The 23,971-nt window shown below is 37.8% G+C and overlaps 2 protein-coding genes across 2 annotated transcripts; both read right to left on the bottom strand.

Moving 5' to 3' along the window:
- Positions 1 to 571: 571 nt before the first annotated feature.
- On the bottom strand, positions 572 to 2,055 carry LOC137391488 (cyclin-dependent kinase 5 activator 1-like). Its single transcript, XM_068077980.1, has one exon. The coding sequence runs from the start codon at positions 1,954 to 1,956 to the stop codon at positions 949 to 951; it is 1,008 nt and encodes a 335-aa protein (XP_067934081.1). The 5' UTR covers positions 1,957 to 2,055; the 3' UTR covers positions 572 to 948.
- A 10,039-nt stretch (positions 2,056 to 12,094) lies between these two features.
- LOC137391301 (BMP and activin membrane-bound inhibitor homolog) lies at positions 12,095 to 21,661 on the bottom strand. The gene is made up of 3 exons (XM_068077731.1): positions 21,521 to 21,661; positions 16,391 to 16,720; positions 12,095 to 12,971 (listed from the first exon to the last, which is right to left on the bottom strand). Exons 1-3 carry the CDS (start codon positions 21,588 to 21,590, stop codon positions 12,526 to 12,528), a joined length of 846 nt encoding a protein of 281 aa, XP_067933832.1. The 5' UTR covers positions 21,591 to 21,661; the 3' UTR covers positions 12,095 to 12,525.
- Positions 21,662 to 23,971: the final 2,310 nt, after the last annotated feature.

Below are 23,971 nucleotides of genomic sequence, written 5' to 3' on the forward strand. Positions count from 1 at the left end.
TACGCTCGAGGGCAATTCTATTTAGTCATTGACCTCAATACATTAGCTCACCAAAACACTAGGCTCTAATACTATTGTACATAGTCATTGACCCTAATAGATCAATCGCAATAAAACATTTTACAGCAAAATAAGAACCTTCCAATAATGGCCGTAAGTTTGTTAGAATGAGATTTTCTCTCATCTCCAGCACTTTGACAGAGACGACAGCAGTTGCGATAGCGCTGACTCATGTTTACAATGAATTGTGTATTTCCTGTGATTTGATCCTTTAGAATGTAGTTTCCTGATAAAACCAAACATTAACTTTTACACTCTGAGGATCAACTGGTCGGCCATGATGTGTTCTTACCAGCAAGTTCTAATAACGGTTTATTAGAATAAAATGTATAAAGAGTATGTTGAGTAGAGATTAACTAGCTGGGTGTATGAAGGCTGACTCGACTAACCACATGGCTGAATAGATAGACGAGTTGTTATCGATTGGCAGAGGTGTTGTAGGAGCTCAAGTCTATTTGTAAACTACTTACATGTATGCATGGCAGCGGCAATTGAGTGTATGTTCAACTATTTTGCTTCTAAACAAGCCAAAATGCATAACATTAAATATGTATTAACAAAAATACAGTTTAAATAGCACAGAAGGCAAAAATACACACAATTGACTAGATCTAGACTGGGGAATCTCAGAGGCGTGCGTCTACGAAATGAGAACATCAAGAAAAACGGCATTTTATCATAACGTTTGAGATGCAAAATGGTTGTACTTTGCTATTGCAAGAGTCATTGAGTATCTGGTGACAGAGCAGTTAATAAGATAACAGCTACTACCACGCTTTCTGGTGTACTTTAGTCATGCGGAAATCACAGAAGGTTGATGACTAACAAATTCTTTGAGTATTTAATTTCTCTTTGAGAATGTTCTATAATAAAATCACAATACATTTATCAAGTTTGGAGAAGCTCGGTGGCGTTCGGCTGGACCGTTACCGTCGATTTTGTCATTGCCGTATATTGAGAGGATGAAGGAGAAAATGACTTGAGTTCACTAAAAATGATAGTGAAGAAAAGTGGGTCAGCATTAATCCTCAGCATCTGTTCACTCATGCGGTTGATGATACACACGCAGCGATTCCAGAAGCTGTCACGGCTGGTCTCGATGAGAAATGGCTTAAGTGGGTAGCTTATTTCGTTGCCCATGTACGAGTAGCTGATATAGAGACAGGTTAAAACCACTATTTTAACTTCTTGTTCGTCTTCTATGCTTTCCTCAACAATGTCCCTCAGTAGCATGTAAATGAAAACTAAATTAGCGGGATTGATGAACCCAACCTCATGCCAACCTTGATACATGAGACTGCGGTCTACCAGCCGAATCCAGATGCCTATATCGGTTGTTCTCAATCCATTCACTCTCCGACAGCGTCTGCACAAAAACTCCCCTAAACATTTCATGAGCTCCGAGGTTGATGCTTGAATGATTGTCTTCTTTGGCTTAGCTTCACTCACCATGTTATTATTATTGTTATTGTTGTGAGCATTCGCCGGGAATGTCTCAGACTTTTTGAGAAGGCTGATGGTTGCTTTACCCTTGCAATGCACGGCACCATATCTAGAAGGCGGAAGCACGGCTGTCGTCTCCTCTACGGCTTCTATTGAAGGTAGCGATGGTACAGGATGTGCAATAGTGAAGCAGCTGAAGGATTTTTCTAAGCCATGAGAAAGTGTTTCTGGTTTTGAATTGAGTTTAGTGACGACTGAAGGCTTCCTATTTGACGTGAGCTTTTTTAATCCAAGTGAGCTAAAGAATAATGAAGATTTCCGTAGCCCATTGCTTTTTCTACTACTTGTGCTTTCAGCAGAAGATACCGAGCCGTAGCTGACATTCGAAGACATATCCAGACTGTGCGACTTGTCAAGTCTTTGAGAAGGGGAGACGGACAGAACAGTGCCCATGATTTTCACTCCAGGCTCTTTCTAATGGTATCCCAATGCCACGATGCCACGATGCCAGATTCACGGCTCAAAATTTACTAAAGAAGCTCCATAAATTATCCACACCATGACATCCAGAAAAAGGTGAGATATTCAGCACTTGTTGTGACAGCTCACGACGCTGTCGGTTGTACGCTGACAGTCCAACAGTTACTCACCGACTTGTACGCGTAAGCCTCTGTTCCACTGGGAATCGTATCTTGTTATACAGAGAAAGGGTCGGATTGGTAAACTCTATCTCAGATCAGCCTTCATTGATTCTTTAGAGTTTATCTTTAATTTTGCTGCCCACAGAGAATCGCGCTGATGAATAAAACATGAGATAAGCTTGTATCAAAGTTAATAAATTGCCTGAGAAGAACAGGAAGTGTTAAATCCAACTGATATGACGCTCTACCCCTTCTTTATCAAGTCTTCAGTTCACATGCCTTCCATTTAAATATTGTACAAAAAATCAATTTTCATTGATTTTATATTACGCGGACAGCACAACCTACCCATACAGATATACTTGCGAGTGATAGAAAAAGAATAGGCTGTGAATGCTTTATGAAAAGTTGACAGATGGGCCTTTTGATTGCATGCAATGGAACGCTTTGACTTATAAATTGGAGAATAGTCCCTATTGTTGATATGAGAAATCAAATTACACATGTGGTTGGAGCGAAGACATGCGATACAACGACAGGACGATCTGTTGTCCATAGCAGTTGTTTGCTGATCATTTATAGACAACCCATGTCTGGCAGACTCCTGCTAGATTAGGCTAAATGTGAAAATAGCTTTGATATGTTCAGTATTGATAGATACTTCTTTACTACTAGCTGTAAAACACTTTAAACATTACATATGATCTTAAAATATAGTTACTGTCACTTAAACATAGCTAACGTTAGTTACATAGTTATATGATAGTGGTCAAACAGTTGTATACTCATAGTGGAACAGTCGTATACTCATAGTCGAACAGTTGTATACTCATAGTCGAACATTTGTATACTCATAGTCGAACAGTTGTATACTCATAGTCGAACAGTTGTATACTGATTGTCAAACAGTTATATACTCATAGTCGAACAGGTGTATACTCATAGTCAAACAGTTATATACTCATAGTCAAACAGTTGTATACTCATAGTCGAACAGTTATATACTCATAGTCGAACAGTTGTATACTTATATTCAAACAGTTATATACTCACAGTCAAACAGTTGTATACTCATAGTCGAACAGTTATATACTCATAGTCGAACAGTTGTATACTCATAGTCAAACAGTTATATACTCATAGTCGAACAGTTGTATACTCATAGTCGAACAGTTATATACTCATAGTCGAACAGTTGTATACTTATATTCGAACAGTTATATACTCACAGTCAAACAGTTGTATACTCATAGTCAAACAGTTATATACTCATAGTCGAACAGTTATATACGCAGAGTCGAACAGTTGTATACTGATAGTCGAACAGTTCTACACTCATAGTCGAACAGTTATATACTCATAGTAGAACAGTTGTATACTCAGAGTCGAACAGTTGTATACTGATAGTCGAACATTTGTATACTCATAGTCAGCCAGTTATATATTTATAGTCAAACAGTTACCATATACATGTACATTTAGAGTTAACACCAGTTATTGAGGAACTTAAGCAGAGACCGACAGGAGCAGTGAAAACGAAGAGTTGCGAATACAGAGTACGCACAGCAATACCAACAGAACTGACTGCTTGAAAACAAAAAGCAGGTTTTTAGAGTTCTTGGAGACTCCAAAGAAACTAGTCGACAGAAGTGGATAAACACCTAATGCATGAGAAGGAAAAGTATTCTTCCAAGGTATTTGAAGATAATCTACTGAACACCATGGAGATGCATCCTGAATTTGAAAAGAACAAAACAAGCTGAAAACGGACTACGAGATAGTAATAGTAAGGATAGTAATAGTAAGGCTCAAATGCTTTGCAACGATTGGGAATCAAAAACTTGTCCAAACTGCGCAGTATGACAGTGAAGAGAAATTGCTCAAACACGTGATTGAATGACATCTTGGAGAGAGGTGCTAATGTAGTAGATTAATAAGAAAAATTTTGTACATACATCTTATTATATATCTGCATGCAATATATTATATCTATAATTATATAATATACATCATATATAATATATTTCATGTATTTGTTATATATAATATAACATGTATTTGTTATATATTAATACATGTATTAATATATTTGTTATATATATTTAATATATATAACAATGCCATATACCATGGTACTCTCACTCTGTTGTCTTCATACAAGTATTTATTACCATTTACTCCCTTTCTATCACAGTCTTGACTGACCACTGACTGTGATAGAAAGGGAGTAAATGGTGATAAGTACTTGTATGAGGACAGCAGAGTGAGAGTACCATGGTATATGGTATACAGAGACTGTCAATGAATAACAATGGCTTAAGAAAAAACAGAAGAGTAAAATCTTTGAGCAGTAGTAGAGACACTTGCTGTATATAACATAAATGCTGTACTTGATACAGATGGCATCCAGTTGGATAGGAAGAGATTGATTAAAGTGTGGAGTAATGTATGGCTTAAGTTGACAGCAAACCTAAAGAAAAAGCAGCATATATACAATATAGATTATAAGAGATTTATAAGATGAAAAGAAAGTGTAGTGAGTTTTACAAACAGATGGAATAAGGTGGACAGAATAAGGTGGACAGAATAAGGTGGACAGAATGGCCAAATCATTATTTAGGACCAAAAAGAGTGGTAACAAATATTGACACACACAAAAACAGGTGGTAAAACCTGATTTGTGCAAACTCTGTTGAAAATTCTCAGAAGTGATGCATTTAATTTAAAGTTGACAGCTCTTTGAAGGAAATATGTACTTGACTAAGAACAGTAACGTACTAAAAGTCCTGATGACTAGCTAGGCCGAAGAGAGTACTCTAGAGTCTTGACCAATGCTGCTCCACGTTGAAAATGGAAAAGTTAGTGTTGAAAATAAAGATGTAAACTTGAGATTGGACTTTCAGACTATCAGATAAGAAAAGAAGCAACTGCATTCAGACTAGGTGTGACAATCAAGTCTGAAAATCAGAAGCTGATTCAGACATTAAAATGGCTTCCTCAATGATAAGGACATAGATGAGCAAAGGCCAGTCTGTAGAGTAAAAATCATGCCAATGGTCATAGGATAAATGGTAAAGAAGAGAGATGCTGAAAACATGCTAGCAGAGAGTGGGAGAATATTGAGGAAGGTACATTATTATCATGTACCATAACAGCACACAAATGAATTAAAGAAAACTCTTGCAAATCTTCGCGGCGCATTATAAGTAAGCCCCTAGTAAGTCTATTACTTCCATAATAATAAGAATAGACATTATGGACAAGATTCTTGAATATACTTTATAATTTGTGTCACAACCCAAACTCATATCAAAATAAAGTCAAGGTAGGCAAGATGCAGGGCATACAGCATTTTAAAAACAATGGTAACATAATCTGGAAGATCTGGAATAGACAAATCAGATCGCAGTCGTTACAGGTGCAATTTGTATAAGATGGTACGAGCTATCCGATCGTCTCTAAACTGTCAAGATAAAAGAAACAATATAAAGAAAAATCACATGACAAACTTTGGCTCTTAAAAACGCCATGCTGAATTCAAGCTGATCAGTAAATGTATTGATGGCCACCAAGGCAAGATGGCTGAATGAGCTGAGTTCAAGGAAAGTGAGGTCTCCAAAAACAAAGATTTGTCTTTGGAGAAACACTAGAGAGAGATCATATTCCAGAATACTTCATAAAATTTTTTACTTGACTGGTTAGGAGCTTTATAAACCGGCTGAGACAAGTGAACTATGGGACAAAGGTCAGATAAGAACATGTGGTGGAGTGGTTGGAGCTGTTGATCAACTGGTGAATTTAGAACTGTATTATGGAGTAATGGAAGGCTCATTAGAAGAAAACTGTATTATGGAGTCATAAGATAAGGTGCACTTTGACTGGATAAAGCATGCATACAGATAGAAGGGTGCATACAGATAGAAGGGGCTTTTAGAAAAGGTGGTTCTAGTTGGGCAAATCTAATAAAAATATGAAAAACTAAACTAAAGGTTATATCAGTCAATAGAAAATATATGAGCTGATCGATAAAGATCAAAAAGGGTTAACTGCTTTAAGATAGTTTTTTCCTAATGAGTTCTGTCAACAGATTGAAGTGCCTGTAACTATTCTACTAGAGGAATCAGTTAGGTATATAATAGAACTACCCTGTGAAATGGATCCAAACACGACTCACAGCTTCTTCATAGATGACCTTGAAATTTACGAAGAACTGAAGGCTGTGAATGAGAATACTGTCAAGGCCAGTATGGATACTGGAGTAAATTATGAAGCAAAAAAGCGGACAGAAATTGCTTGTATCAGAGACAAGATGATGATGAGAGAAGGCCTACTCATGCTACAACAGATGAGAACACTAGATTTCGCTTTAAACAAGAACTACAACTTGTTAGTATGAGAGCAAGCAGAGGAAATAGAGACACATGCTGTGTTTGAGAGAGTGAAAGAGGAAACAAAAAAGCAAAGGAACATGCTTATTTTGAATACGATTTTTGAGAGAAATATGGCATCATTACTCGAGTGATTTTAGTCGGCCGCTATGTCATGAATGATTTCAAGAAGAAACTAGTTCATGAGTTCGACAAAAATGATCAAGAACGTGATGTGAGATCATAAGATACACAGTAATAACTATATATGAGAGACTGTACCTTATGGTAGATGAAGGAGGAAGAGGAATTAAGGGCTCTAGGATGTATTCCATCACACTCAAATGATCGTGGTGTGCTCTATGGCAGTGAATCAAAGTTTCAAGGGAGAATCGCGCGTGTAAAAATGGGAAATTAATACATCGTAGTATGAGCACTACGTTGATGGGGTTTACATGTAAGGCCAGAGGTACAAGAGATGGGGAACAAATTCAAGGACAAAATAGATGTGTGAAGAAAAATCAAAGAAAGAATAAGAAAGATAGAAAAGGGGTAAGGAGGCAGACAGATCTGGAAAAGAAATGCAGAATGTCATTTATCAAGGCTTGGAAGAGAATCTGTATAGCAAATAAAGTACAACATAAACCTAAAGAAAGTTAGTGTTGTAATGCGCATCTAAGACCAGATAGTAGAAACAAGGGCTTAGAAACAAAACAGTGGGATTGTGGTTGTTAGTGCAGGCTATGTCAGGAGGATAAGTAAGGTGTGATGTGTTTGATAATGAATGCAGGTACTTAGCTGCCAGAGAAGTTTTGACAAGGCACAATAATGTCCTCAAGGTCTTCATGACAGCATTTATGTTAAGAAAATGGCGTTTTACTGCAAGAACAATCGTGGTACAAAGGAACATGAGAACAAGATGCATCTGCAAGTGTGCAATTCCGCAAATTTTCAGCCCCCTGTATGCTTTCCTTGTTGAAATGTGGAGGCTGAGCTCTTGTATGAGCAGAGTTGTGCGAACAACAGCTCGGTGGTCTTAACTAGATATATCTCAGAACAGTCGCAAAGGAACCTCGACTTAGGCTAGATGTTCTTAATGCCATCATGTGTAGCCTCTCTTGAGAGCTGAGCCTCAACCTACTGTTCATAGGTGAGGTACTCTAGACCATTAGGTGAGGTACTCTAGACCATTAGGTGAGGTACTCTAGACCATTAGGTGAGGTACTCTAGACCATTAGGTGAGGTACTCTAGACCATTAGGTGAGGTACTCTAGACCAATAGGTGAGGTACTCTAGACCATTAGGTGAGGTACTCTAGACCATTAGGTGAGGTACTCTAGACCATTAGGTGAGGTACTCTAGACCATTAGGTGAGGTACTCTAGACCATTAGGTGAGGTACTCTAGACCATTAGGTGAGGTACTCTAGACCATTAGGTGAGGTACTCTAGACCATTAGGTGAAGTACTCTAGACCATTAGGTGAGGTACTCTAGACCATTAGGTGAAGTACTCTAGACCATTAGGTGAAGTACTCTAGACCATTAGGTGAAGTACTCTAGACCATTAGGTGAAGTACTCTAGACCATTAGGCAGCAGCTGAGAACAAAATGCAGTCCCGAAGAACTAGGAAGTTAAAGCAAACTGAGACTTTGAATACCAGATAAAGAAAAAGGTCAGGTGAGAATTAGAATATACATGTATAGAGTTCAGCTGCTTGGTTAGACATTTCAAATTGAGAAAACAAAAGTGAGAAAATAACAAAGGCAGCCATATTAGCTGCTGACATTCAAGATAAGGCAGATAAGATCAAAACACAGATTGGAGCTGATCCCAATGGCTATTGAACAAAAAACATGTGACAAAAGTTCTGAAATCTAATGATTCTGTCTGAGCCTGCAGGGAGATACGGGATAGAATTGGAGAGCGTCAGGAGAAAATCATTAGCGATGTTGTGACTGGAGATTAGAAGAGGGAAACTCCCAGCGGTAATTGGTGTTAGCTTATCGACAGCGACCTTATTAAGGCTGACTACATACAATAATAATAATAGTTAGCCTACTATGACTTCATTCATTAACTGATAATTGTCAGACAACCATCACCTCATGCTTCATTGGTTTACGCTGTGTTCTTGTTCCTACATATAATTATCTTACAACCTCAGTCTACTTCGACCAGTCCATAGTCAGGAGTCTATGGATTAGTCTAAAGACAGACCTCTATGGATTAGTCAGAATCCATAGAGGATTTTATAGACAGAAGTCTCTGGAATCAAAGCCTACAGACAGAAGTCTCTGGAATGAAGTGGCTTACGTAGCAGTTGACAGATGGTGTGCTAAATCAAAAAGGTTTCATATAAACAATCTATTTAAACAAGGCTTGGTCAATTTGTTGCAGAAATGTTGCCCTCGCCATTCAGACCATTCAGGCCTTTCAGTAGAAGTAATGAGCATTCTTTAAGGGTCAACCACAAGTCTAGAATAGCACTGGTGATGATAGGCTGGGTTCAAATTATGCAAAACCAACAATGTCATCAATTAAGTTAATGATTTGATACTTTATTTAGATCATATTTACAGGGTTTTATCAAATATATCAGTAATGTCATATAGCAATCACTTAGTAGGAGCATGAACTACCTGGTTTATATTTACTGAATTAACTACAGATGATCTGAAGCCACTACTATATAAAATATCACTATCTACCACAAGACTATTTATAGATACATATCTACATATCTACATAATTACTAATTATTTGTTTTCCCTTCTTATTAACGGCTTACATAGTATATTCCACAAATTCATTTACTCAGTGCTGCCAATTGATGTAGAGGAGTTGTCTTCTTGGAAAGCAGCAAAAGTGTGGTACAGTTTTTTTTATGAAGAACACAACTCCTTAAAAGCCTTGCACTTTCCTTGAATTGTGCATGTATAACTTGTTATTGGCATTAGTAAATCTTCAACAAACACAATGTTTTTCATTACAAGCCTAAAAAATGACGAGACAGAATTTAGGAGTTATTGAGTACGGTAGGTTTTTTGAAAGCATCAGCTTTTGTCACGATCAGCTAACTGCATTTGCTGTAAGTAAAGAGTATTTGCTGTAAGTAAATTTGCTGTAAGCAATTTGTAAAGAGCATTTGCTGTAAGTAAATTTGCTGTACGTGCATTCTGCACGTATGTGCAGAATATGAATAATAAATACAGTTGCTATATTCCATGTACTGAACCACAAATACATTTTTAAACAAGTGAAAGCTAGATGTAAAGGCATTTGATGTTATATAGAAAATCACATGCTGACGTGTGACAGACTCTAAGCCTTCCCTAGTAAAAAGCGATATATTACAGCTTTTTACAGACTTCCTTTTCATCGTCTTGATCAATGGTGACAGACATAACCAGCCTTGCAAAATACAAGATAAACTTTCTATTATGTATAAAATGCCTCATTAGTAGAAAACAAGTAATCAAAACTACAAACAGTATAGACAATGACATAAACAACATAACATGAGTAATCGTCATGATATTGGCCAGCTAATATGACAGCCGGAGATGATGTTTTCTGCTGTCAACGAGGTCGTAAAAAGATGAGGGCTAGAAACCGGGAGCTCAGTTTATAGGTCAAGGTAGGCCTGCTGAACACGCTAGTTTGATATTTTTAGTTTGATTCCACAAGCTCGAGAGGAGTCTGAGGAACAGACAGGGTCAGCTCAGAATCCTAGTCTACAGTTTTCAATGTCCATCAACTGAGTCGACCAATATTCAGGGGCAGCTGAGTAGAACGCTCCAAAGTCAGACGCTGTTTGAACGCACACCCCTCTCTACTTGTATTTACTCAGTGGCTGTTTTCTTATTATTTTGTTACGATAGAAACCACATTAGTTGATCGAACAATATTATAGCGCGCAGCCACCTACTATCTGGGCAAGTACTGCCCTTACTGCTATAGAAAAATATATGGATTTTATAAACTTTACAGTTGATAAATTTACCATCTAAAACACCGTTATACTTATTTTTCTATAGAAATTCTTTTAGCAGTTGTTGTACTGTTCTTAGCTGGTAATTTTTGACAACTAAAGTTCTCTTCCACATCCTTTTTTCATGAAGGAAAACAAACAGGACAAACTGTGTCGAGCCTTAAAATAATAATACGTAATTGATAACTTCATTTCATCTATAAGTGTCAGTATTGCTACAAAACAAAATTAATGGCTCTTCGTTGCACTTCTCAGATTTGGCAAGTCACGAGAAGAGAATGAAATACTACTTAATAGTACTAATACCATACTACTTAATAGCAAACAACTCCAACTATACCTCATACCACTGTTTTTCAGTACCGTTTTAGATTATAAATTAAATGAGGTTACACGTTTTAAATATTCTTAAAATAAAAATTACGAATTTCTCTAAATTTATATTTTAGTTCAGTCATACAGATGCAAAGCGACTAAAGTTTTTCTCAAGTTTATATCCGCTAATGAAACCTTCTTACTCACACATGCGCTAACGCTGATTGATTAATCCTCTCGCAATGAATTAATTTTTTTATAATTAAGGCTCAAAGTTGCAGGTGCCATTGAGTTAAGTTGATTTATCATCATTAAATCACAATTACTCTACCCTAGCAATCTGTTTTGACAAATAATCGGCAAACATATTTATCTACGAAAACCGATGTAAAACCTATAGCATCAACTGCCATGTAGCCATTACTACAAAACCGAAAAAATTTTAAAGGGAGTTTTGTCACCGCCACAAAAATTGGAGCGATTTACCCAAATAATAAATGAAATTCATAAAATAAACCAAACAATACTTTGAGGATCCCTTATCATCTGTCTGCAAGCTGCTTAGTCAAAAAATCGTTCAATTTTTTTTGCACTTTCTCATTTAGAATAAATCTATTCACATGATTATTTCTGACTTTTTATAGTTTGGTTCAGAACAGCTATTTGCACAAGGGTAAAACCCTCAAAACAACTTGGAATTGGTTAAACTCACAAATGAAATAAAGTAACATCAACTTCGCTGAAAGTTCTCTGAGCAGAATCAATAAAGGGAACAAGGGTAGATTAGTTGGTCAATAGAAGTGTTACTGTTAAGCCACAGTATATTCACAGGTTTTATGACGCAATGAGGATAGCAGCTCGAGATACGGCAATCCCTACTGCCAACAGCAGTCTCTGTTGCTACGCACTGATCCTGCCTTCCCAGACCCCCACACGGCAACTCAGTTGCGCAGGCCACATGCTCCTTAACCAGGCTTCCCAAACACTGATTAACTGTCGTTCATATAGCAAGTCCTGTCAGCCAAACAATGCCAAAATATATCATTTTGGCATTAAAATAAAAGCAGCTGCCAAAAGTATTATTTTGGTAGTTACTTTTATACTAAATACCATAATATATTATTTGGCGTTAGATGCCGCAGGCTTGAAACTGTATCTATGACAAGAACTAACAAAATATTAAAAACTGTTAGCATCTTGTGATTATAGATTGATTATAGATTGATCAATTCTGGAACTTCTAAGTGTGTTTTGTGTGAAACAAAGAATCTAGATATAAAACAGAAGCCAAAATTTTATTACTTTATTACAAAAATCAACTAGAATGTTGAAATGTATACTCGCTTTGGAATAAATAAATAACAACATCATACAATAGAACAGCGGTGAGAGCGAGCAACTCTCAAATATAGATGAGAGATAATTCTGCAAGTAGTAATTAGAGAGAGAGAGCTTACATAGATAATAGACTGTCATCACGTGTTTGAGCAATAAATTAAGCCAGCCAATATAACTGGAAATATACAGAAAATAAACTTGGAAATACAGGAGAGTTATCCGCTCCACACAAAATATCATTGGGAGAATAATTGCAACTGCGGTGTCATGGAGGTATGACTAGATAGAAATATGTAAGAGACCATACAGGAAGCTTCAGATTCCAAAGAATTGGCAAATACTCGACAATATGGCAGCTGTGAGTTTTCGCTAGACCAACGATGTAGGCGACTGCTTGTCTTGATGGAGTAACAAGACATAAGTATTACTATTTGTTGTTGAACTATAATTCTCGCCTGGCTGTTCTCTGCGTATATTTGATAAAGCATTTTTATGCACTGCAGGACTAGTTCCCTCATCGCTCACACGCTTGTTAGTACTATATGATTTTTTACTTTTATCGTGTTTTTTATTGTCTTTTTGAGCTAAGTGATGGTCTATAAGATTCTGGGTTTTTAGAAGTTGATGCTCCCTGTCGATATATCTATAGTCTCCTCGAAGCATTCGTACGGCGAATAGTATGAGAATTACGAGTATGAGTCCTCCGGCAATCGGTACAGCGATGATTGCCGTTTGGAATATTGCATCATTTCCTGTAGACATAGGCTCTATATTTTGCAGATTTCCTAGTGGTACAGGTGGAATTTCATTGGTCTCTACAAAAGAATAATTTTATCAATTATAATCTGTAATATCTATACCTATCTTGTCAAGCCAGAATTAGGATTGTTTTCCTCCTATAATTAGATATCTAAATGGAAGGCCAATCTATATTTCTGTACTATTTGGCAAGGATTGGTATTCACACAACACTAGCAGTGCACAACACAACAGACTGCTGCGCAATATAGTTGTACGGATCGACTTGAATCCTTCTATAAGTCTGTTCAGAAGCAATGTGCTCGAATTCGAAATTATTTTGCCCCGTATAAATATTGTCAAAAATTTTAATCCATTCCAAGACTGGGAAACAACCCATTAAGGCAGGTTCGCACTATATCGCCGTATTTCAGCGTTGATGCCACAATACTTTGGTGATCGTCGATGATAACCATGTTCAAACTATCACATACCCATCCGCGTTTGCATCAGTAAATACTCTGTGACATAGGGTTTTCATTTATCTTTTTAAACTTTCGCGAAGAGACCTTTTGTTTTCGCGTGCTGGAACCAAAAACTAGTCTCGCAGCGACTCTCATAAACTGATATGAATAAATCACTCTATCCGCAACAGCGAACTACCATCACCGAAATGGTTCACAATTGAAAGGCGGTAGTCGGTGCTTGGAGAAATATCGGGAAAGTTTGACAACTGCAAACTTTCCCGACGTGTTCGCGAGGCTTCGTCGATGCCATCAATTCACAGATCACATAATCGATGATGAACGCCGAAAGGAATACGCTGACAAACGGTGATATAGTGTGAACCGACCTTTAAAGAACTTTTACAATAGTTGGCCATATAAAGTGCATATTACAAGTGCTTGTAATATATGAAGTAGCCTATACCGGGTTTCTCATAAACACTCTATAAATACATATGAATACACTAAACAATGTATTGCTGTATCCATAGCAACTCATAGCCCCACTTTCTCAGATTTTCGTGCATAACAAAAATGAATAAAACTATTTTCCTTGTTTTATTCTCATAGAATATGAAAGTAAAATAATAAACTAATACATTAGACAAATTGGAGAATATATTCAGTATTTCGTAAACGACAACAAAAGCTGAAGTTGAATAGAGAAGCTAACGATAGAGAACAGTGGCCTAGTTGGTGAGCGAATTGCATTGTCCGGTTTCATCAGCTGATCACGAGAATCCTCGAGTGCTATACTATTGTTTAGCGTTCAAAGCAAACATGGCTCAAATTTTGTTGTTTAACTCTGATTTGTTTGAGATCGTAGAAGTTTGAAAACTGATATTGGACTGTATCTCAGATAAGAAGAAATGGAATACTATTACTGCTGTTATATAAAATGTCTGGGGGTGCGCTATTCCGGCGTGTTACAGAATGGACTGTGAGTGGCTCCACCTAATGTGAGTCAGAAAGTGCCGACCACCCAATGATTTTTAGATTCAGAGGCAGTTCAGCCGACACCTGTATGTAATTTTTCATTCGTAATCATAAAAGAAAGATTGGATATTGCATAGTAACAAACACCGTAAATTAATAGTATTACATTGATGGAATAAAAGGGTAACAAATATTAATCCATAAGCCTTTGTAGTAATGACAACCTTATATCATACACATGGCTCGGCTCATGGCTAACACCAAGCAAGATTTCACCAATTAGGGGCTGAAACTGAGAGCATTACGTTTAACAACAGTGTGTATTAGTTGTATATCGCAAGTAGTGAATGGATGCACCAGAACCTGCGTTAGAAATGTTGAGGGAAATACTGGGATCTCAACGAAGAAGAGACATTTGACTCGTAACTCTCCAACTAGCGGTCTTACTAAAAGCCTTCAGTCGGCTCAAAAAGTTGAAAAATAATATTAAAGCTAATAGCTTGACTCAGCTTATGTTGGTCATTGCATTCAAGTTATAGCGAGAGCACACAGATTAGAGATATCTGATATAGTATGCCAGATATCACATATCTCTCATCATATCGCTATGCCACTCGAGCTACTCGTTAGCTTTCAGTATATGAATGATGGGACTCCACGTATTTTATGTGCTAGCCAAACCCTTTTTATGTAATTTAATTGAAATTCATTCCTTCCCAAGCGGTAGTGGCCGCTGTGAGTCATTGCTAAATGGGAAAGGCAAGAATATATACGATGCTCCTGCAGTATGCCTAGTATTATGTATATCTGTATTGCAGTGAAACAGCTTAGAGCTTTTAGCCACTACCAAATATACAGCAGGTTGTTATAAAATCATATGACTATGCATTTCTGGGTTGATTGCGATATAACAAAACCACAAAATATCGATTATCTTACATAACCCACAGAATGGTTTTTAAGAGGTCTCTGAGAAATCTAGACAGTAAAAACGTATAATAATAAATACCTGTTTTTACCTAAAGCTTATTTTTGCTGAATGCTGCTCGGTTTGAATAATATAAAAGACTAAACATTAATATAGTAAAGTAGTTAGTTAAAGCATTAGTAAAGTATAAGCTTTATAGTAAGTAATAGTAAGTAATAGTAAGTATAGGCTTTATAGTAAGTTATAGTAAGTATACGCTTTATAGTAAGTTATAGTAAGTATACGCTCTATAGTAAGTTATAGTAAGTATACGCTCTATAGTAAGCCCCTATTGTGACAAATGGAGTCTGTTGGGGTTTTTCTAACCAAATTATTGCCAGGGTGTTAATTTTATTTGTTTTCTCCACCCATAAAATAAATGACAGACTACAAGATTGGTTGAATTAGTGACGTCTTTAGCCTATGATCAGTTACTATCATTATGCAATAACTTGGATTTATGAAATCTTGGCTAAAGTGAACAAATAAGTAAGAAGGGAGGGGGCAGGGAGGAGGTGGGGCGGGCATGTAATCCGGAAAGCATTAAAAACAAACGTCACCATGTTGGTCCTGGTCGCGGTGGGACCCGAATGTGCTGTCGGAACCTATTATCAAAAGAAAACATGGGTCGAGGTAGCGAGGAGACTGGAGCAGCGATGTGGATAGATAAGCCTGACCTGAACTAGCTATGCTGACAAAGACATAATCCTCTGAGCAAATGCTCGCTGCTGTTCTGTGTAAGCAATGACTCCATACTGATAACTTGGGTACACGACTGTCTGTGTTCAAAGGGCTTAGCCTGACGCCAGGGCACACTCGATGCTGGCTCAATTTTGATTCTCCGGTTGGCTATTTGTATGCGAGCTTGTTGAGGGCGTATAGCCCTCTTCAGCAGCCACTTCACGGGGCAAACTTATTTCCAGACATTATAAACGGATTAGAGTTTATGAAGTAGATGAGGTAAATGCCAGAGCACGCCTGCTCATTCTCTAAGCTAGTGTCTCAAAACAGCGGTGAATGATCGCCGTCTATGTACCGGAGATTAGAAAGGTCTCCCTATTGAAACTGCAACAAGCGTGTTACCAACCTTGAAAAGCGTCTGTAGACTCTACTATATCCACTTGGATATCTTGGCTTTCTCTGTAGTTGCACATGCTATCAGAGCAGCACATTATCAATGGTTCACGCTCCTTCAGCTGTTTCACAACATCCCCGCTGCCGTCACACAATGTAGAGTCTTCGCTGCCTGAAGGTATTGCGTCGATGCAGCCATGTTCATCTTTGGATGGTTGCACCGTCTGGTTCTCATGGTTATATACGGTATATAGTTTGGAATAGCATTTTTCAGCTGTTGATATGCATGTGTAAGTCTCTCTGCATTCTTCACTGTCTCTATTGCAGTAGCACCGTATAGCGCCTGTGAAATAACAAAATATGCTGACTAACGGTGCCATCACAATCATGCATATTCCTTATAACTAAAAAATGCATGCCTGGGAATGAAACGATGTCAACAGAGTTATGCACAAGCATGGAATAATAGACACAGCCTAACGATTGGTATCATATATCTAGCTTTGCTCTATGGGCTTACAGAGTTGAAGAGATTGCAGCAGTTGCTGAAGCGAAATATACCTGACAAGGGAATGCGGATCGCGAAGGCGATTGCGTGAAATGGCTGAGACGCCAGCCATGAGTTTCTCAGAGACCGTAGACAGGCCGTAACGCGCAGTCTCAGCCTCATGTTACTAGGCATAAAACATTTTTATATGGCAATTGCTTCAAGGGCCAGTAATACTGGCCACTACAATTGCAATCCATAAAACTAACCACTAAAGCCAGAAATTAATGCATTGTAACCAAATATTGAGACGAGTGTCTCCTTTTTAATGGGCTTATTAAAGGATCGTCATAAAGAGACCATTGCTAAGGCGATCAGCCGTTGAGTCTGTCGGTCTGCCGAGACCTGCAACCTGATACAAACAACATGACTCTTGTAATAAGTGTACATATACCAGACAGCCTGGCCAGAAGACAACTTATTATGAGGAACAGGAAATGGGCAGCGGGTGCCAACATTTAGATCCGCAGCAGCAGGACTCGAAGCGGAGGAGGGTGTGTCAGAACATTGCATCGCGAGAGGCTCTCATAAGGATAGCAAACTCAACATTAAAACAGGAATAACTTATCATAATTCAAGTGTTTCCACTCAAAAACCAAACAGACCGTGAGAAAGGAACAAACCGAAAACATCAACGAATCAGAATGCTATGGAACGTGGAAGCGTATCATGACAGGGCTTATGGATGGAAGCAGGCACAACTTATGAGGTTGACACAGTTTACATATAAACTGCATATTTAGATGAGAGAGGCAGGTGAAATCTTTCACCATCTACAGAACACAGTCAATAATTCTTGATTATATCTAGACAGAAATTATATCTCTTGCAAAATTATCTCTGCCGAATGATTTCATATTCTCGGAATTGTTGGTCAGCTAAAATCAATTGAACTCTTTGAAAAAACAGAATAATAATCTAAGCTGGTCGCACTGATAAATAGCTATACCAGAAATGACTGCGTCCTTCGCCAGCCATATAATCAGCATGTCTGATGGGCCTGTCTCTTTTCCTCAATACAAATAGTGCATGCCTTTGCTACTTCATCTTATATGTACTAGCAATGAACAGCCATGTGAGCTATAGCAAAGATCGTGTTAGCTATAGCCAAGATCGTGTTAGCTATAGCCAAGATCGTGTTAGCTATAGCCAAGATCGTGTTAGCTATAGCCAAGAATGGCTGGCAAGAGAGCTGCTTGTAATCTGTAGAGAAACGAATCTTGTATGTTCAAGGTGACAGTAGGTATTTGTCTGTTTCAATTTTAGAGAGCTATCAGCGGCAGCATTGTTACGCTGCTGTGCCGTAGTTGAGAAATAGGAGAGAAACAGCGTAGGGACAATATTCCAAAGGCTAAGCCATGGAAGGGGGTATTAAAGCGACTATGTGTAGATAGAGAGCATTCATAGTTGTACTATCTGTTTGCACTACGGCTCAAGAAAATGGAAATATTTCATGTATAGACAGAAAGGTGCCTGTATCTCTAAGCCAGAGCTTCCTATACAATACAAAGATACCAGCTGCCTGACACATCCCTCTCCCGACATGGCGTAGAGAGGGCAAAATGCATCTTTAATGACAAGATATAAACTGTAATAAGATTTGCTTCTGTCATAGCTAAACAATATACAGTACTACAAAACCCATGAGCACCAATATGCGACAAATATGTGAATTCTGTTGATAGAGGACAAGATATTATGTGATTATGTGACTATGAACGCTGGCAGTTGGCAGCATATGCAGACAGGTAGAGAGAAAACGATGAGAGGTCATGGAAGAAAGCGAGAGATATGACACTAATAAAGAATTAAGGAGGCAGCACTGTGGCACCGCTGCCAGTTCCTTTCTAGTAAACTGTTGATAGGATGTGAGTGACAAGAAGCTATCTACTAGATTAACCCTGCCCCCTGCCTCTAGCCTCCTTTGATGCAAGGTTTTTCATCTTGCTCTAGTTGTTGGGTCAGACCGCACGAGTATTGTGCTAAATTTTCAAAAATTAAACCAATTAAGTACTCGAGTCGAGTCGTCAGATAGTTGTCAGAAAGAGTAGGCCTACTAACGACAGTTTCTACCTAAAACATTCTAGAAAGAAGGAGCTCTAAGCATTGTCACATATCTCATTATTCATTATTAAATGTCTGTCTTCAGAGAAATTCATGACTTATTCGCCGGCTGACCGAATGAGACTGCTTATGAAATATTCTTTATGACAACCATGCGTGTTCAGCAAACTATAATAACAAAATTAGAGGTATGAAGCACAAAATTAAAAAATAGAAAACAACTTGTTTGTTTTATTTATGTGAGCGCTTGTCTAACACAAAAATCTAATAATTACGCATGAACAGGCAATGAGTTTATCCGTTTTTACCGCAGTTCTGTTGTTTCGATTTCTATCGTTCAAAATTAATCCTTCGATTGATGCCAAAATTAAAAAATCTTCAAATTCAGCTCTTACTAGAGAGTCCGTTCTTCAATGAAATGCTATGAAAAGGTCATCCGATGAGTGAAGCTCGCGATATTCAAATATTTCGATTGGTTCAATTGCACATCTTATTTGTACTTTGATTACATACCGCAATTGCTCCGGCCATTTATATATTAATTTAATGTAATAAATTTAATGTGATGTAAAATTAAAGATGTAAGCATCTGGTTACTACTAAACAGTAAAATATAAATAACCTACAAAGGCAGCCGCTGCCAGTTTATATGTAATAACTAATATTTAGAATTGGCTAAATTCAGAGCAATGTGATTATCAGATATTTTACCAGTAAACTGAATATCTGTTTAGGTTCTTCATTTCAAAGTTAAAAAAAATATTGTTTTGTAAGAATTGCTGTGACTGCTAAGGCTATTGCACACGGAGAGGCTAGTGTGTTTGTCACTGCCGATTATGTTTTAGCAGAGGCCAGTGTAGGAGCTTAGAGCTGAGAGAGAAAATCCTTGTGGGAATATCCATTCTCTAATCATCTTTGATAGATTACGCTAAGAACATGTAATCAGACCTTATCTAAATGGAGCTAGCGAAGAATTAACATCACCTACCATGATGTTACGGAGAGTTTGGCTATGAGCTGTCGCGGCCCAGCTAGCTTGTTCAACCTATACAGTCTTTGTATATGAATAGTAAAGTAATTTCGTTGCTTTCGTAATTCAAAACCCGAGTAAGATTCAATGAGATTGCTGGATGTGCAACTCTACACTGGCTTGTTAACTTTGTAACAACCCGCTCGAATCAAAGCTAGTCAAACACTGAAGAGACAAAGGACACAAACTAAAGATGGAATGCTAATAATACGTAATGTTAATTTACTGCTTAGTCAATATTATAGTTTTACGCTTGTGGGGGACATGAGAGAGTACGTCCAACAGTACAACCATGTGTGCCCGCCTCGACAGCCCCTCGACAGCGGCTCCATTGCATCTAGTAGATAGGTCAGGCCAACCTCGCAATCTCATATCGTGGGAGAAACATTTTAAGGTTTCAACAAACATAAGCAGGATTATAAATCACTAAATTATGGGCCATACCATTCATATGGCCACCTATTTATGTCTTGTAATAATGCATCCGATAGCACTAGCTGAGGAAACCTGCTTACCAGTTCAACTAAGTGCAACTGAGACAATCTGACAATGCCCGGCAAGTGCCTCTTGGCATACAAACTCTGCACTGGCCAGACCTATCCTCTAGAATGGGCTAATTGCGGTAAGAAATCACTGGTCAGTCGGATGACCTAAGAACAGTTTAATTCATAAACGTTAAGCTTGCTTGTTATAGTTGACCCTGACCCCTGACAGCTTGCGACCTGCTGACAGCCTGCAAACCCTGACATCCCACGACCTCCTGACATCCTGCAACCCACTGACATCCTGCAACCCACTGACATCCTGCAACCCACTGACATCCTGCAACCCACTGACATCCTGCGACCCCCTGACATCATGTGACCCCTTGACAGCCTGTAACTAGACTTTTTTCAACTCAGTAGCATCAACTCATTGATCTTCCAGGTAGAATCTAGCATTCTAGCTTAAAGCAAACAAGAACTGCCTTGGCTAGTTATTGAGGTTTCTGAGGCAAGAGCAGCGCTGCAGCGCACAAAGAGACATGAGGTGGTTGATGACCATACTGACACAAGTTCTCTAACCATATGGCTTCTTTTACGCATTCAGTTGTGGTGATCATTGCCTCTGTTCGCATTGCATAATAACCATTCGAAATAAAGGAAACAATCCCGTAATATGCATATTACTGAGCGGTTCATGATTGAATACTGGATATAACCACATGTTCTTACTACACCTTTGTAAACCAATATAAATTGTTATACAGCTATACACAACTAAATGACAGTTTATAAATGTACGCTAGTTGCTATTGGGAGAAATTCTTCTGCTACATGTGTGTTCTCTTATTTGATTAGAGCTGTCTGGGCATCTTCTGACAATGATATGGCCATAGTCAGCAATGAACGAATAGTGAATGTAGAAAGACACGGCTCTCATAAGCGACTGCTGTAAGTACTGCTCCACTATTGGTAATGCCATGAAAGACGAGTTACCCATCTGTAATATCATAAGCTTACCTTCTATAGCCACTGGTACACAGAGCAGAGTGATCAACAAGTTCCACCGAATGCTACCCTTCGGTTTCATCCTCAGTTGTTCGGTCTTTTGCTGGTATTAAGTAGTCGACTCGACTTGCCTTGCTTTACCTTTCAAATGCCTTCACGATTGTCTTTATTGACGGAACAAGCTATTCAAACCGAAACCGTAAGCTCGCATAGTTAGCCAATCATAACAAACTAAATAATGTTCGGCTAACCAATCGCTTCAGTCTAAACACTTGCTATCCTGCCAGAAGAAAAGTGTTTTATTAAGCTGTTGTTCTGTAATTAAAGATATTAATTTAATTTTAATTATTTTAAAATTTGAAACGGCTTTTTTATTTATTTAAAAAAACTATAAATTTTAATATTTGTACTAACTAACATATAACAACTCAGTTTTATTTTATGATACTTCTTCTGCGGGTAGATCTCAACAACCATTTTAAGAGCCTTTTCTATACTCTCATGTCATCAGAATATATTAAGTTTTCTAGTTGAAGATATTAAACAGCTTTTAGAAATGAATAAAAACCGATAAGAATCCTATTTTGCTGTATCAAAACAACTCCATGTCGGCAGAATACAAAAAAGCAAAGTAACTTTGATTGTAAATAATGCAATAATTGAAAGATAAGGACTTGAAATAACTTCAGTTTTCAGCAACTTAAAATATTTTAGCAAAGTTCATTTTATTACAAAAATTTTGCTGTTTTTAAAAGATCATATGTAGCTATATGGTGAACACTAGCCTTTAGCTCTGTAGATATGACATATTCTCACAGTGGCAGTTAAGATTATTGCTGTGTTCCAAGATCCATGACCTTCTAGAGATCTACTACACAGAAGAATATTTTTGTCAGCCATTTAAACCTGATGGTTTGAGTGGATGTTGTTCATCTTTGTCTGTAATTACAATAAAGAGCATATCAAGTAAATGCCAATAATATGCAGCTGCCTTGTGTATTATGATTATTTCAGTGACACCAGGTCAGATAATATATGCGCCACAATCGGCCTATTAGTGATAGTCGACTGCCATTGGCAAAATAGTAATATCAGATGCTGGCTCCTCATACAGCAGTCTTGAACAGAGGCGCCACGATGCTTGAGTGCAACTGATAATGAGCGCTTTAGCTGTCTGTTAATGTTACACCGTATGCCTCCCCTCATGATGTCTATCTCTCAACCCTGTCTCATCCTGCCCATGCATGAGCGCCCTCGGCAAATATTATTAACGACTACTATAGTCATGCTCATCAAAACACAATCATCTCTTGTAACAGTAAATCTCCTCGAGGCTCCATTAGATTATGACCGCGATACGCTTCTCTTTCCCTCTGATTGATGTTTGCCAGTGATTGTTTTGATCTGCGAGAATTATTAACTCTTCATCATAAGCAACAATTGGAGACTATGATGAGACAGGCCTGGTACCAGTGAGCCCTTTGTCAACCAGACCATGAACGCGAGTAGACATTCGCGTTAACTCATCAGCTACTCAAGAACTGAATTGTTTTTCCTGGCTGACAGGCAGCGCACCCTCTGTCTCAAATATGACACAGCCTCCATTGATGTTTATTAGGAGTTGTCTTCTACGTCCCTTTCCATTACACAGAGAACCAAAATTAATGCAATGCATATAAGAAGGTTCTAGCAGCAGTTTGTATCAATCCTGAAACAGTTAATTTTGATATCAAAGTGTGATATTCACTGACCGCTCTTATAACTAAAGCCTACCCCAATGATGGAGCCACTAAAATACGCACTAATGCTTGCAAATAGACATCAAGCTCATAAACCTATAACTATTATAAATTCAAATCTCAGATGTAGAAAGATGCACCAGAACCCTCTGCACCCATGAGATAACTCATTTATGCAATGCCGATGCAATGAGTGACTTCTGTCCTGTCATACGTTTGCCTGGTTCTAAGTTTTGGACACACCTACCTTCTGCCAAATCTCATGGGTTAGTGTTTTTTCAATACTATTATATGTATTATTACTACATGAGTTTTAGTGGTCCATAGAAATCTTTTTATTAGAGTCTCGAAACACCCAAGTTGTCTACATTACCAAAGTAGATATATTTACCAAGTTTTTATGTCTGTTCTCTGAAAATCATGTGAGTGTCACCTCTACATTATGCCAAACGTCAACTTTAACTTTCATGGTATAAATGTGTCCAGTTTTTGGAAATTGACCTTTGACCTTTCACTGTAAGAAAGCTTTTTAAATAAAACTGCTTTTGCTAAAATTATTTTCCAATCCTTTCAGTTAAAGAAAGTTGAGTAGATGTTATCTTATGTTATAGTCACAAAGCTTATATTGAAGAGAAGCCAGGCATGTCCAAATGTCTAAATGATTTATTCAATTTAACAAATATTTCAAAAATATTTAAAGAGCGACTGATCTAGGTTTAAGAAA

Source organism: Watersipora subatra, chromosome 3 (assembly GCF_963576615.1).
Source record: "Watersipora subatra chromosome 3, tzWatSuba1.1, whole genome shotgun sequence".
NCBI lineage: Eukaryota > Metazoa > Bryozoa > Gymnolaemata > Cheilostomatida > Watersiporidae > Watersipora > Watersipora subatra.

What these genes read in the sequence shown, in the direction of transcription:
- LOC137391488 (XM_068077980.1), bottom strand. Translation starts at nt 1,956, where the DNA reads ATGGGCACTGTTCTGTCCGTCTCCCCTTCTCAAAGACTTGACAAGTCG.
- LOC137391301 (XM_068077731.1), bottom strand. Translation starts at nt 21,590, where the DNA reads ATGAAACCGAAGGGTAGCATTCGGTGGAACTTGTTGATCACTCTGCTC. An exon ending in TGTACCAGTGGCTATAGAAG is followed by an intron (nt 16,721 to 21,520) that starts GTAAGCTTATGA and finishes GTTATTTCACAG; the next exon opens with GCGCTATACGGTGCTACTGC. An exon ending in GTCTACAGACGCTTTTCAAG is followed by an intron (nt 12,972 to 16,390) that starts GTTGGTAACACG and finishes ATTCTTTTGTAG; the next exon opens with AGACCAATGAAATTCCACCT.